We start from the raw sequence: 16,123 nt of genomic DNA, 5'->3' as shown, positions 1-16,123 counted from the left end.
GCCTTTCTTGGCCCGGTTCGAATCAAGGCTGACCTTTCAGGTGGCAACAGCACTCAGCAGCTTTCCAGAGACTGAATAGGATAGCAGCATAGCTTCCCTCTGTCAGTCTTCACCATGTGCATGAGGCTGTGGCCACAGCCGTGTTTGGGCCTGATTAAAGGATTAGGATTATATCGTTCAGAGAGGGAGGACAATGGTAGCATCTAAGATTCATGGGGGGAGAAGGTCTCTGAGAACAATTACAAGCTAGACGCAGCAAGTGGGAACAGGCTTTGCACAAACCTCTGCAGCATGAGGTTCTGAGAGGTATCAATTCACTACAACATCCCCACACAAATAACCGCAGGCTGGAGATGAATACAGCCATATAATAGTGCAGAGTGGGAACGGACCTATTCCTCTCACTGGCTGTTCTTCTCACAGAGCTCATGGGTACAGGAAGAAATTTACTGGTACAGTCACACAGACAGAACAGTCCCTGGGCCAGGCAGAGTTCTTTTGTCCAACGTAGCTTATCCCACTCTCTGAGCCGGAGCGTCCTCACAGGAGTTGGAGCAGTTAAGTGTCACATGTAAATAAGTCCCAACTCTAGCCCATCTCTGTTGGGGAATAACAATTGTCAAGAAAATCTCACAGCACCTATGGGTTTTAGAGCCCTTTGAATATTAACACTGAGGGGAGCTTTACCTGAGGAATCACTGGACCACATGACCCCAAACTTGCACCCAGGGCCCTACTGAGGCTAGGGTTTTATCAGAGATCACAGAAATCATGAAGTTGAATAAAGTCTGAAATCTTGGAAATGGCTGTAAAAAGACATTGGATTCATCCAAGTGGTGTTTGACTCCTTGCGGTAGGTCACAATGCTACACAGGTTTGGCCCACCCGCCCCACTGTAGATTGAGAGGGAGGTGCAGATGAGCCAAAGCTGAGAGGTGCTGTGACCCTGGGCAGCAGTGCCCGAAATGGGGAGCCAGGCCCCATGGTGCAGAGCTCACTCGCTAATGCCCCCACTATACACTTGTGTATGCGGATGTCATGAAAACTACGTTATTTGGTGACCTCTCCATAACTTATCATTTTTTCCCTCACACCTCTGCCCTGAAATATGCTAAATATCTCAGTGCTAACATTGTGGCCTTGCTGATGAGACATAGCAAATTTCAGAACAATTTGAGTCTGCATCGGGTTTTTTAAATAGATCTTAAACCAGGCCCAGTTCTTCAAAAAGGTATTTAGGCCTCTACTTCCATTGAAATCAAAAGGAATTTGCTTTCAGGGTACTTGGGCAGCTCAGACAACACATGCAAAAGCAGCCCTGGCAGGAACCAGGCAAAGAGCAATGAACATGCACACCACAGATTCTTCAAAAGCTGCCAAGGGCAGGTGTAAACTCCCACTATGTGGGTGCTGCTCAGGTTGAATGGCCACAGCATGTTATGGTGTGGCAGTTACTCGTCACTTTGCCTGCAAATACTGGCTTGCAAAGGAATCCCAATCCTGCTGCACATGCGTGACTATCTCCAGCTTGGCTCAAGCCCCATTGTAGATCCAACTTTGATGTGAAAAACTTTCACTGTTGCTTCCTCAAAAGGGGTAGTGGGGGCTGGCTATTGATCTCAGCTAATCAGTGTGAGCCTACTGGAGTGGAAGCCTTAACAGTGGAAACTGCACAAATATAACTGTAGGGAAAAAATGTGAAGTGAGTTAGGTTTTATGTCTATATGCAGCACTAATCTGATGTGATCCCCTAGACAGATCTCCCTCAGCACCCTTTGACATAATCAGAGAAATCAAAGCCTCGATTTTTTTTTGCTACAGGCAGGTGCAGATGTGTGGAAAGACCACCACCACCACCTCACCATTAACTTTAACACTAGTTGGTGTGTTCAAAATATTCATTTGGAAGAAGAAATAAGAACTTGAATGGGTGAATAATTAAATATCAGGAGCTGTGTTCCCCTCCCACTACACCTGAGACCTCCCAGAGGTCCCCAGAGCAGCCCGGGAAGATAAATTTCAAATTCTAAGGTAAAACAAAAAAAGAGAAATAGCTTGCTTTGGAGGATATTTAATGGTGGCATTTCTTCAGCATTTGAGTTGATTCTGTCCTGTACTACACTTTGTTTTGAAGATGATCATTTCAAAATCATAATGACTGTAGTACAGGGGTGTCAAACTTGTGTATGTCAGGCCCGATTGGACACCTTGCCACTTGATGCAGGCCACACTGTACAAAGGCTATTTGTGTGTTAATTTCTGTTGGTAATTACTTACATTTATTTTAAATGTTAATGACAGCTACTGCTGCTTCCAGAAACCTGGCATCTCTTAACTTGAACCAGAGCATCAACTTTGGAGCAAATAACTGCATTGATCAGAGTTGTCCTAATAATGAAATTAAGGGCTTGTCTACACTGGCCCATGTGGACTATGTTGGTGTGGAACCCACCAGTGTGTTGTGCTCCAGCTTCTCCAGGTGGGCCCTGCTGGTATGCACTCACTGTTCTTTAGTGCACACTGATGTAGTCCTGTTTGAAACAGGACTGCATCAGTGCACACTAGTAGAGTCTATGCGTGAGTTAGAGTGAAACACTTTGATGCACTCTACAAACCACATGCCTGTAATGCCGACTCTGATGTCATGAAGACAAGCCAGAAGATTCATGGGAAGTCTGCAAGCTGGATGAAACTACATGGGCAGCTGACAGGCAGTATGTTTGACATCCCTCCTCTAGAGAGCAGGGTTCGCCTTCTCTCATGATAAACCTAACTGAACAGAAATCACTGCCATGCAATGATCTTTTGTTTCCCTCCTCTAGTAACAACTGCCTGTTATGGTGAGTGTCATCTTCACTTACATAAGCTACTTATGATGGTCTTGTAGGTAAATTGTGGGATTGGGAGTTGGGAGACCAGGGTTCCTCCCAATTTGAGAGTCCCACCTTAACCAAGCCACTGTGGGCCATGTGCACATGAGGGACAATGTGGGCTGCTGTGAGGGGTGCTTAGTGACTGGAAAGCTAGCCAAAGAGCTGAATGAAGGCAATGTGGAAATGCACAGCATGCAAATATCCTCTTCTAGTATCCAAGCACCTCACCACCATTACATTTTTTGCTCACTATCCCTTGTGAAATAAGGGAGGGTTTTTCCTCCCATTACAGATGGGGAATTAAGACAGAGACAGTGACGCGTCCATGGTCCCACAAGCAGGCTGTGACAGAGTGAGGAACTGAACCCAGTCTCGGGTTAACACCTCAATGACTGAGCCATTCTTCCTCTCATCCCACATATCCCCCTCCCCACTTATAACATTCAACCCCATCTGCTGAATAATTTAAACTCCCCCACTATCTGCTGACACATGGTATTCAGCCTCCTCAGTTCTTATATTCTTCATCTTAAACTCTTCCAGACCTCCTAACGGAACACTACATTCATGTTAAAGTGAACTGGAAACTAACTTTCCTATGCAAAAATATTTTGAAAAGATAACTGCAAATTTACTCTGGTTCTCTTCTTGCAGGTTTTTGTTCAGAAAAGACCCCTTCCGTAAGTTACAGCACACTTTCATTTTAATAAAGAAAAATAAATATTCATTTTCACATGGGACAGTCTCTTGAAACAAATACTCAACCCCAGCTACAGGGGCTTCACTATGGATTTGTTACAAATCAAAACATAAATGCCTGGCTCCTAGGGTCTTTACAAATCCAGTTTTAGGAATCAAGTGGAGTCTTCTATAGTCCAGAAGCAGAGCAAATCTCTCCTTGAACCAGTAGCTAAACACATCGTCCCCGTGAAGGTGATTTCAGACAGACAGTGACAGTTCTACAGTTGCACAGGACACCTCCATGCGCCAGCCAGAGTTTGCACCACAGTTCCAATGGCTGCAGTGAAGCACCAGAAGTCGCCAGTCTTCAGCAACATGAACTGATGCAGTTTGTTTGGGATCTGTTCTTAACCACCCACTCCAGTCCCTTAGGAGTCACAGCTCAGAGGCTGCAGAGATCTTTGCTTTTTGGTTAGGATGCATTAGCATATTCCAAACAAATGTAATTCTCTGGAGTGGACAAAACCACTGCTTTACAGCCTACTCTGAGGAGAGGAAGCTGTTAGCCCAGGTGCCTTTTGAAATAAGGCATTCAAACAAATTAGTTAAGCTAAGAACTAATTGTCACTAGTGGTGGATCATAGTATCACTGTGTGAGTATCTCTCAGTCTGGGGTCACAGCAGCTGTTGATTAAGTATCTCCCATACCATCTTTTTGCGGAAGTGAGGCATGTGGTGCTAAAAGAAAAAAAAACAAACAAAAACCACTCTATTAAACACTAAACCACAGTAAAAGGTGTCAGAATAAGCGTATTTGTCCACATTCTGTAGGCACGGACCAGAACAGTGAGCGTTCAACATTTGCAACAGTTCCCATGCAATGGTATTTGATACCACAACTTGGCCCTACACTAAGGGACAGAAAATGCAATGCTCTGGCAAATGCTGACTTTAATGAAAACCATGAATGTCATGACTGAGAATTTGCACGTCCTTTAAGAAAAGCCCAATGCAGCTGAAAACAGCTAGTATTTTAACCTGTGAAAAAGCTATTTGAAAAGGAGCCTCAAAGATGCCGTAACTAAGGTCAAGCCTACTATTACAAACAGCTCCAGCCCCCTGCACAAGAGGACTGAGACATGATGCTTGGCAAATGGACATAAGCAAAAGGCAGGGAATGCAGCTCACAGGGCTGGGAGGGCTCACTCGTCAGTACAACAGTAGCACCTGGAAGCCCTAGCCAAGACCAGGGCCCATGGGGGTAGGTGTTGTGTAACTAGCAAGATACGAGCTTACAATTTAACTAGAGGAGACAGGTGACAGGGAAAACATGCCCAGAGACTGGAGGCACTACAGGTCAGTTTAAAAAACAGGAGTACTTGTGGCAACTTAGAGACTAACAAATTTATTTGAGCATAAGCTTTCGTGGGCCACAGCCCACTTCATTGGATGCATGCAGTGGAAAATACAGTAAGATAGATAGATATCTATATACACACACACACACACACACACACACAATGAAACAATGGGTGTTACCATACACACTATAACAAGAGTGATCTATTAAGGTGAGCTATTACCAGCAGGAGAGAAAATTTTTTGTAGAGCTTTCCTCACCTGAGTGAAAGTGATAGGTTTGTCTCTGGAGATATAGTCTGCATATTTACAGGTAAACATCCCGCAGTCACTTCCGTTCAGCTGCTGTGGAATTTCCTACAAGTGAGCAGTGGGAGAAGGTTGCACGTTAGTCCCTTCACCTTTCTTACGAGCTATGCAATGCATTATCTTCAGTACTATGTATCAGCAGCATTTTAATGAGCCGCTTGTGTCCTCCACTCCAGGACATCAGCTTTAACACCTCCTCCCAGATCAGATAACTACAGTTGCACCATGTTCCATTTGCTGGTAGGGAACATCCCTGTCCTTCACCTGTCGAATCTTTAGAATGCACACTTTCCAGGCCCAGGATGTCCTTACCCAAGTGTGTACTATGGGCCCCAGCCCCAGTGGGGCTTTGAACTCTAGCAGCACTCCTTACTAGAAAGGATACAGATTCCTCCACTCCTGAGTTAGTGCTTCCTGCAAGTGACGGAGGGGAGGAGGGAATTCCCATTCTGTACAATGAGAGCTACTAAAGGACAAGTTTTGCCTTTGATGATACATGAACAGCTCACTGATCGTAGTGGAAGTTGCATGTGGGGAGAATTTAGCTCTGACCTTTAATTCCCTCCCCACAAGGTATTGGCGACAAATCAAAACTGTCAATGTCAGCTTGTTCTCCAGTGACCCAGGGCAAGACAACTCCAACTATCCAGAGGAAGGACTAATGCGTGGGGATCTATTATACGAATTACTATTGTCTGAGCACAAAGCAACAGGAGCTATTCACCTGCAGCTGGAGTTCACAGCTCCACAGGCATCCTAAGAGTTCCTCTGAACTGAATGTGCCAAAGCCCCTAGAAAGCTTTGAGAACTGGGAAAGAGCAATTCCAGCTCACAACAGGGCATGTTCTAGGTGAGGCTATGCCCCTCTCCCCTCCAGCACCTTTGATTTTTTTTCCCCTCCTTCCTCCAAACCCAATCTAGATGGTGACAAAATGAGGGGTGGAGGATCTCTACAGACAAAGCTATTTGGAGAACACGACAGAACAGACATTTATTTTAGAAGATTCTAGGTCAAGCATGGACAACAGCAATAATTTGAAACAATCTTTGTAGAAAGAGGAGTCTCTCAAATAGCACACAAAGCTACCTACCATAAAAAAAATTTGTTTTAATTTGCACTACTACCCCAATACCTTAATATCGTCAAAAGTTCAAAGCCAGATTCACAGCTGCAGTTCAAGAAATACAGTGAGCACATGTACAAAAGATCAACTACTGTATATAGTTCCTGTACAGGAACTGTTGACATCTTTCATGCATCAGCATGCGCCTTAAAAGAATGAAGGTTAAGGCCATGTCTACACTTACAAGCTTACAGCTGTGCTGCGGTCAGAGCGGCCATGTAGCCGCATTAAGCCGATGGAAGAGAGCTCTCCCATCAACATAATAAAACCAGCTCAACGAGAGGCGGTAGCTATGTCAGCAGGAGAGCGTCTCCCACCAACAGCGCTGTGCACACCAGGGCTTATGCCAGCAAAACTTGTGTCACTCTGGGGAGGGTTCCCCCCCCCGCTGAACGATGATAATTTTGTGACGTAAGTGCTAGTGTCAACATGGCCTTCATCCTAGTAAGGAATAATGACGAAGTTTGAGATGTTTTTCTTGGACACAGCACCAGCTTATTGGACCAAGGGAAGAAAGCTGGATGGCTGTTCCAAGGACTCCAGTCCACTCCAGATTGCCAGCATTTTTTTCGCATCTAAACTGAGTCAGGAAAGAAGCAGTGACAAGGCCAATCAAGTAAATAAAAGACACTGCTAAAGAGTCCATCAAAACATTGTTTCCAGTTTTCAGTTTGGGCTGCTGTATTACAGGCATTAGAGAAAGCCCACAAACAGCCATTCAAAACTTAGAATTGTTTCTCCTGAAGGCATTTGTGGTGTTGGGCTACAGTACATGGACTGTACTGTTCACATATACTGTTCAAACACTGTTCACATACATGTGATTTCATGCTGTAAAGTGTCCACTCTGAAGGCTCAATATTTAGGTTCCTCTTGGTTTTGCTTTCTTCCTGCAGATATCGACTGTTCAACGAAACAAAAACAAAAAAGAGGAGGTATCAGACTTTTCTAACCAAATGTTTTCATATTTTAGGCCAACAGTCTGTAAAGTCGCCTGACAAGGTCTTCACTAATTATGCACCAAAGACCCGAAGTACCAGGAAGGAGGATTATAGGATATAATCATACTATGCTGAAGGTAAACCCACATGTGCCTAGGAACTACTCACATTACTAAAGAGATTTTAGATCTGCACAGGTAATGCTGCAGCCATGTTATATTGGATTGGGGTCTCAGATGGGGCACTGCCAGAAAAAGTGAGGCACATGAGAGACTGGTAGTGATTCACAAGGTGTCACAAACTCTTTCCACAGAAGTCAATCTCCAACAGAGGTGGGGAAGTACAGGGTGATTTTATGTAACATGAAACACGAGTACTGGTGCAATAGAAGAGTCAGTGCCAAACAAACTACAGCATTCACTCAACACACTGAAAGGATTATTATTTACATAAAAATTAACTCCAATGTCTCTAATAGAGCATACAAGAGGATTATGTGTGGAATGCAATTTGGTGGGTTACTTAAGAGCTGCAAAAAATGGCATAAGAGCTAGAAAGTAAAGGGGTCTCTCACTGGTAATAGAGGATGTCAATATCCCCTAGGAAGGAGTTCTGGTCCTATGAAGTGTGTTGAGGTTAATGTTCTTAACGAGGAACGGACTCTTTCTATTGGCATCAGAGCTTTAACAGGTCACTCAATGATGGCTCGTTCACAAGACATACTCAAACGTTTTCGGGAGGACAGAATATAATTAGCAGCTGAATGATGTTACAATTTGCACTTTACTGGCAGTGACTAGTCCAGGAAGAGATTCTTATCCCTTAAGGGTAAGTCTTATGCTACGTAAAGCAGGAAAGATTTTCCACACTCACAGGGAAAATGTGCATGTGTGAAATGCAATGATAGATTCACTAAAGCATCTACTTACAGCAAAATCTCACAGATACTGTGGCCTCTTTGTCCCATCGAGTCAAAGTATTTGATAGTCTTTCTTCTGACATCTATTACCTGTTATTGAAAGACAGGCATTGGTGCAACAGACTTAGCCAAAGACTCCATGCTGCCTACAGAGCAAGAACTAAAGCCTTTTCTAGCTTTTCCTTTCCCTTCCAATTCCAAGGATGGGCCAGTTTGACTCACCACTAATCCCCAGTGTACCCTCAGGTGAATGGGCACAAAGATGAGGTCTTGCTTGAAGAGATCCACACCTTTGGTCCATCTTTTTACTGCCTGGTAACCCCCAGAAATTAATTTGGGGTAGAAGAAAGTACTGAAAGCATGAAGCACTGGAAATCCCTGCTGCTTATTTCTCTCCACCAGAAGATTCATGTAGAAATTGATTACCTATATAATAGAGAGAGTAGAGTTCAGAGAATGAAGGAGACACTCATTTGTCTGTTAAAGTTAAGCTTTATCTGCTGGACTCTTCAGAATTTGCAGACTGAAAAGACCACACTGACTTCAGCTCAAGTTCTAAGACTCCTGAACTAACTTCCTTCCTTTGAGTCCTGCATTTAAACACACTTGTTATTTCACCCACTCAAAGTCAAACCTGATCCCAAGTTGCTGCTAACTCTTGAAAGCAGCATAATACAGGGATAGAGATATTTTCAGGAGTATTGTTCCCTCTTAAAGGCCCAGCTTTCAGAAGCCTATGGATATTCCTATAGGAACTGAGGTGTGGATCAGAAAATTAAGCTTGTCAACAGCTTAATGTCAGAGAAAGTTGTGGGCACATTTTAATATATATGCTAGCAGAACACAAGCATTCCTACTGGATTAATATTACCTCATCGTTGAGCCAGTGATGGTTCCTCAGTGTCTGGATATCCCCACGGGTGACCTTTAATTTAAAGGCACTGCTCAAGATCTCATCCTCCTGGCCATGGCCTAATGCATTAGTGATTTCTCTTTCCATGTCCTGAAATGAGCAATTCCACAATGTGACTAGTGAGAAAGTCCTGAACTAGGGTGTATGAGCAACTGGTGCATCACACAAAGTTGAAAAAAGTATTTAAGTGAAATCCAGTAGAGATTAAGCCTGCTAAAGGAGGAAGGGCGTGACCATACAGTGACACTGGGAGACCAAGGATACCAGTGTTAGTTTCAGAGCAGAGGACTGTTAGGTTTGGCAGCTTTTTCTGTGAAGTTTTTACATTAAGCCTAAGGTACTACACACAGATGCCTGCACTTCATGCTATTTACTTGGATGGTTACACTTTTAAGCTATTTTAAATGGCGCTTCAGTCATTTTGATTTATCAGATTACCCCAGCACAGAACCATGGATGTGTTTACACTGGCTCTGGTTTGGAAGTTCAGTCATTTTCTTATGGATTAAAAGGGATAATGGGAGTTTAAGAGGCTGAGAGAATTCAATAAACACTAAAACCAGTATTGCAAGCATTTCACAGTCAATCAATGCAGTTCAATCAGAATAAGAGATAGGTATCATGCAGAAATAGAAAAACGCAAAACACACATCAGCAGACAGAGCACAGCTGAAGAAAGGACAATAAAAAAAAAGTAGAGTTTCAAAGAGAAAGCCACCTGTCCCCCAGGCAATATTGTGGCCCTTGTGATCCTCAGTCAGCCAACCACCACTTGGTTTAACTGAAATCGGGCTGATAGCAGAGCATTCCCAGCTCAAACTCATTTCTCACCTTTAGTTTACAAGAGTCTAGATTTGCTGTGTGCCAAAGGTCACCACAAGACTAACCTAATTCTCCCAGACACATCTGAGTGGGAATGAAAGGGAACATTATAGTGGGCTGTATTGGAGGCCACACTGACAGTTAGGAAGTCTGTATTTTGCATCTGATCATACACACTGTTAGAGCTGTCATGGATGCAAAGAGAGAAGTCTAAGTAATGTTTAGTTTCATTGCTGGTAGAAGATGGATTTTGATCTGTGGACCAAATAAATAAATAAATAAATAAATTCTATTTTTGATTGAGCTGAACTAACAAACAAGGAAAATGCCCTTGTCTCTTCTATTGTAGCATCTACCAAGGTACGCATAGAAAGTAATCAGGCAGTTGATAAAGGAATGAGTAAAAACATCCATTTGTTTTGCTAGCTCCCTGAAAATCCAATGTCAGTGGATTGGCAAGAATGGCCTGATTCCAAGTGATTAGAAGGTACGACTAGCAGACAAAATTTACTTTAGAAGAGGCACCTAGAATCCCTGATCCCTTTTGAACATGGTCAGTACATTAGCTAATATCAGGTGTGCACACAAAAAGAACCTGCAAAAAAGCCCAAATGATTCCATCCATTTTAGTTCACCTCTCCAAACCAGAAAGCCAGAAAGCCAAAAAAGGCATGATACCTCTGTGAGCTCAGGAAGGCGCTCTGTACTCTTCTCTGGGCCTGGGCACTTCTGTTCTTTCACCACAAGTGCAGTTGGCCTTCTGGCTACAGCAGAGCTCCTACTGGCCAGACATAACCGAACTGACATCTCCTTTGACAGGTCAGCCTCCAGCCATCTCTGTTATACAAAAGGAAGCTCAATAGCATATAAACAGGAAGTTATGATTTGTTGCAGTGCATAGCGTGACAGTCTTGTTCAAATATCAAATGAAAGCACTCAGCAAATATTCCCGACCATCAGATTCCACACTTAACGAATTAAAACACTCCATCTAGCTCTCATTCGGAGCCAGGCGAGGTATTGCTAAGATTGAGCATGCTTCCATTAAATGTGTCCATTTACAAATGCTTTAGACCAGGGGTTCTCAAACTTCATGGCACCACAACTCCCTTCTGACCAAAAAAAAAAAAAAGTTACTATATGACCCCAGGAGGGGGGACCGAAGCCTGAGTCCACCTGATCCACCTGGTGGCTGGGAGAGGAGGAGAAGCCGAAGCCCAAGGGCTTCAGCCCCAGGTAGGGGGCCTGCAATCTCAGCTTCACCGCCCAAGGCTGAAGCCCCAGATAGTGGGGCTCGGGCTTTGGTTTCGGCCCCAGGCACCAGCAAGTCTAAGCCAGCCCTGGCTACCCCATTAAACAGGGTTGTGACCCACTTTGGGGTCCTGACCCACAGATTGAGAACCACTACTTTAGGCTAAAGTTGTTAGGATTTAGCGTAGTTAACCCACTGCAGTTAAGTGGGTGAGAGGAAAGTGTTTCAGGCCACTTTCAGACTCAGGAAGACAATCACAGAAACGTATGAGTGGAAGGGACCTCAATAGGTCATTCTAGTCCAGTCCCCTCCTCTGAAGCAGGATTAAGTATCCATCTGACAGGTGTTTGTCTAACCAGTTCTTAAAAACCTCCAATGATGGATATCACATTCTCCCTAGGTAAATTTGTTCTGGTGCTTAACTACCGTTACCTTAAAGTTCGGACGTTTTTCCTAATGTCCAACAAATCTCTCTTTTTTAGAAACATTACTTCTTGTCCTGTCCTCAATGGATACAGAGAACCATTTATCACCCTCCTCTTTATAACAACCTTCTACATACTTGAAGAATATGTTCCTGTTATGTCTGCTCTTCTCCAGACTAAATAAACCAAATTTTTCAAATCTTTCCTTATCGATCATGTTTTCTATACCTTTAATCATTTTTGTTGCTCGCCTCTGAAGTTTCCACATTTCCCAAAGCTTGGTGCCAGAACTGGACACAGTACTCTGAGGCCTCATCAGTGCTGAGTACAGCAGAATTACTTAGGTCTCGCTTTCAACACTCCTGATAACATATTTCAAATAACTGGGTGGTTTTTTCACAAAAGTATTATGTAGTTGACTTCGTTTGTGATCCCCCATTACCCTCAGTCTTTTCTGCAGTACTTCTTCCTAGGCACTCGTTTTCCATTTTGTATTTGTGCAACTGATTATTTCTTCCTAAGCACAGTACTGTTCATTTGTCCTAATTCAATTTCATCCTATTTCAGACCATTTCTCTAGTTTGCCAAGATCATTTTGAATTCTAATCCTGTCTTTCAGAGCACTTCCAACCCCTCCCAACTTGGTATTGTCTGCAAATTTTATTAAAAAGTGTACTCTCTCTGCAATTATCCTAATCATTTATGAAGATATTGAACAGAACTGGACCCAGGATAGATCCCTGCAAAACCCCACACAATATGTCCTTCCAGCTTGACTGTGAACCATTGGTAACTGTACAGTTTTTCAACCAGTTGTGCACCCACCTTTAGAAGATTAATCTAGGCTATATTTCTCTAGTTTGTTTATGAGAAGGTCATATGAGACTATCAGAAGTCTACTAAAGTGGAGATCTATAGCATCAGTTTATGTTTGGGAGGTTCTTTGCCACTGTAAAGGGCTACAAAGTTGGTTTGGTTTAAAAAAAAAAAGTCTGAGTACCCCACACGGGCTGGATATTTGACAATAAAGACAGTTTTGTATCCAAGCTTGGTACTTCTCTATGTTTTAGACCATGTAAGTTTTCCTGATATCCCAACTTAGCCTATTTAAAAAAATAGATTTAAGACACTCATCTTCCCACCTGTGCAGCAAGCGAAATACAGGTGAACATAAACAACTATGTATAAAGCAGAGTGGTGGTGTATTTCTAGTTTAGAAAATCAAAATTAAAAATGTAGTTAAAAAATGCAGCAACCCTGAAAGAACCTTGGTAGTTAGGGGGAAAAAAAGGTTTACCTATTTACAAACTGGAAATTTAACTGTGGCATCAAGCCAAATCTCAGAGACAAGAATCCGGGAGGGGGAAGAAATGCAAGCACCACAAAATCTATTCAGAAAGGACTAATGATGTAATAGTGTATCCTATAGTGATGTGGATAAATTCCAATAAATGCTACATGCTTGAGGGTTTGCCCATCAACTTCCAAGATGGACAGAAGAGAAACTGAGCAGATGCAGCATACTGACCAGAGCCCAGACTCACAAGGGGTCTTCCACCATCACTATATTCTGTAAGTCTCAAAGACCGCACTCCCACAAAAGCCATGCGCCACTGGGTTAAGCACATTATTCAATGATATGCTCAAGTAGGGAAGTGCACAGTTAGGGTTGAATGTACAGTTTAGTTACAGGATGTCACATTTTTCAAAAGAGGAAAAAAGCTGGAGCTTCCAAACTTACCCCTTCATTTTTCTGCCCAACTGTCATTTCAGGCTCTTGTGAATTTTCTGCTGAAGTCCGAGATCTTAGAGACAAAAACAGGCAGAGTTTCACAACTAGGGATATTTACTTAGTAAGTTACCTGTGGGGTAAGGAGTCAGGGGTGTGTGAGGAGGGTTGGGAAAGGCTCTCTGTGGGGTTGGAATCTGGCCAACGTGCAAGAAGAACAAGAGTTCTTTGGAATCAATACTTTGAGGGGATGCAGGTGGGGAAAAGAGGAAAGGCAAAGGGAAGGAAAGCTGGAAATACCCACCAAAAGTAGGGGACTGGGGCTAGTACCAAAGCATGGCTAAAAAAAGGATACAAGATGTAGCTTAAAGTTAAGATATAATGCACAACAATCATGAATTGAAAAGTCTTTTGTAATATAAATGAAAGACTCCTCACAAAAAGAAAGCACTCGTTTACCTGAAGGGCATGCATCCAGATACAGTTAGGCCAACCTAGTTACAAGTCTGAAAAATTTCACTCCCTACATGACAGAGTTAGGTCGATCTTAACCTCACTGTAGATCCAGCTAGGCTGATGGAAGAATGCTTCTGTCGAGCTAGCACTGTCTCTTGGAGAGGTGGATTACCTACATTGACAGAAGAGGTTTTTCTGTCAAAGTAGGAAGCATCTACAGTACAGTACATCATACTTGTGCCATTGTAGTGCAGACATGACCTTAAAGTGGGTGGACAGAATAAGTTTACTTGACTCTTATAGGATTGCTAGGGAAGCTGCAATCCTTACTGGAAAAGGCTTACCCTTAAACTATGCAGCATCTGAAGTGCAGCATGTTACTGTGCAAGGAATTATACAGTGACAGGTTTTACTTTTATCAGTATAAATGCTACAAAATGAAAAAGTTCTTGCATCTCTTTTTGATCCAAGTCTCCTTTTTAAAAAGGGACCCATATATAAGACTACTTGTACAGTGGGTTTAGGATCTAATACATTAGAAGACAAATTCAATCTAGTGAGAGAAGATAATTGATATCCAGGTTAGGCACCCCAGATGTTTTATAGAAGTACAGCTCTGTACTTTTGTAGCACAAGGCGTACAAACGGAAGACTTCTTTCTATTCAAACAGCCACCCAGATTCTTAGACTTTGGATGATCAAGATGGTCCCTTCTGGCCTTAGTCTGACCTCCTGCATATTGCAGGCCACAGAACCTCACCCATCTACTCCTGCAATATGCCCAGAGCCTCTCGCTGAATTACTGAAGTCCTCAAATCATGATTTAAAGACTGCAAGTTACAGAGAATTCGCCATTTACTCAATTCAAACCAGCAGGTGAACCCTCACTCTAGAAGAAGGCAACCCCCTATCCCCAAGGTTTCTGCCAACCTGACCTGGGGAAAAATTCCTTCCTGACCTCAGATACGGGAATTAGTTAGACCCCAAGCATGTGGGTGAGACCCACCAGTCAGACACCTGGGCAAGAATTCTCTGTAGTAATTCAGAACCATTCTCATCTAGTGTCTCATCTCTGGCTACTGAAGATATGTGCTACTAGCAGTCACAGATGATTCACATGCCATTGTAGGGAGTCCCATCATACCATCCCCTGCATAAGCTTGTCAAGCTCAGCCCTGAAACCAGTTAGGTTTTTTTGTCCCACTGCTCCCCTTGGAAGGCTGTTCCAGAACTTCACTTCTCTGATGGTGAGAAACTTGTGTCTAATTTCAAGCATAACCTTGTTGATAACCAGTTTATATCCATTTGTTCTTGTACCAACATTGGCCCTTAACTTAAATAACTCCTCTCCTTCCCTGGTATTTATCCCTTGGATGTATTTTTAGAGAGCAATCATATCTCCCCTCAGTTTTCTTTTGATTAAACAAGCAAAGCTCCTTAAGTCTCCTCTAATAAAGGTACATACTGCATTCTTCTGATCATCCTGGCAGCCCTTCTCTGCACCTCTTCCAGTTTGAATTAATCTTTTTTTAAACAAGGGAGACCAAAGTTGCACACAGTATTCCAGATGAGGTCTCACCAGTGCCTTGTATAATGGTAATAATACTTCCCTCTCTCTCTGCTGGAAATACCTTACCTTGTGAAAATGCAGAACTACTAACTTTGGTATGTAACCTGTCACTTAAAATCATATTCTGTACCAGATGACTGAAGGATGGCTATTACGATGCCAATTTTTTTTTAAAAAAGGCTCCGGAGGCCATCCCTGGCAATTACAGGCCGATAAGCCTAACTTCAGTACCAGACAAACTGGTTGAAACTATAGCAAAGAACAGAATTATCAGACACGTAGATTAACAGAATGTGTTGGGGAAGAGTCAACATGGCTTTGTAAAGGGAAATCATGCCTCACTGATCTACTAGAATTCTTTGAGGTGGTCAAACAAGTGGAAAAGAGTGATCCAGTGTATATAGTGTACTTGGAGTTTCAGAAGACTTTTGACAAGGTCCCTCACCAAAGTTCAAGCAAAGTAAGCAGTCATAGGAAAAGAGGGAAGATCCTCTCATAGATCAGTAACTGGATAAAGGACAGAAAACAAAGGGCAGGAATAAACGGTCAATTTTCACAGTGGAGAGAGGTAAATAGTGGGGTTCCTCAGTGATTTGTACTGGGACCAGTGCTGTTCAACATATTCATAAATAATCTGGAAAAGGGGGTAAACAGCGAAATGTCTATCTTGAGTCATTTTGTAAAGTCCAAAGCAGACTGTGACGAGTTACAAAAGGATCGCACAAAACTGGGTGACTGGGCAACAAAATG

At 42.9% G+C, this 16,123-nt stretch overlaps 1 protein-coding gene across 6 annotated transcripts in view; it reads right to left on the bottom strand.

The window, feature by feature from the left end:
* Positions 1–3,554: 3,554 nt before the first annotated feature.
* Positions 3,555–16,123, bottom strand: part of SENP2 (SUMO specific peptidase 2) — a 49,345-nt gene continuing 36,776 nt past the window's right edge. For all 6 annotated transcript variants that reach the window (XM_039488128.1, XM_039488129.1, XM_039488126.1 and 3 more), the window contains 8 exons: positions 13,360–13,423; positions 10,620–10,778; positions 9,078–9,209; positions 8,429–8,632; positions 8,217–8,296; positions 7,165–7,249; positions 5,175–5,270; positions 3,555–4,292 (listed from right to left, as the gene is read on the bottom strand). In XM_039488128.1, the coding sequence (XP_039344062.1) occupies positions 4,230–4,292; positions 5,175–5,270; positions 7,165–7,249; positions 8,217–8,296; positions 8,429–8,632; positions 9,078–9,209; positions 10,620–10,778; positions 13,360–13,423 (883 nt within the window). In that variant the 3' untranslated portion in view covers positions 3,555–4,229. The remainder of the gene's footprint in view (positions 4,293–5,174; positions 5,271–7,164; positions 7,250–8,216; positions 8,297–8,428; positions 8,633–9,077; positions 9,210–10,619; positions 10,779–13,359; positions 13,424–16,123) is intronic.

This window comes from Mauremys reevesii, linkage group 9 (assembly GCF_016161935.1).
Source record: "Mauremys reevesii isolate NIE-2019 linkage group 9, ASM1616193v1, whole genome shotgun sequence".
Taxonomy (NCBI): Eukaryota; Metazoa; Chordata; order Testudines; family Geoemydidae; genus Mauremys; species Mauremys reevesii.
This window is presented reverse-complemented; position numbering and strand designations above follow the sequence as displayed.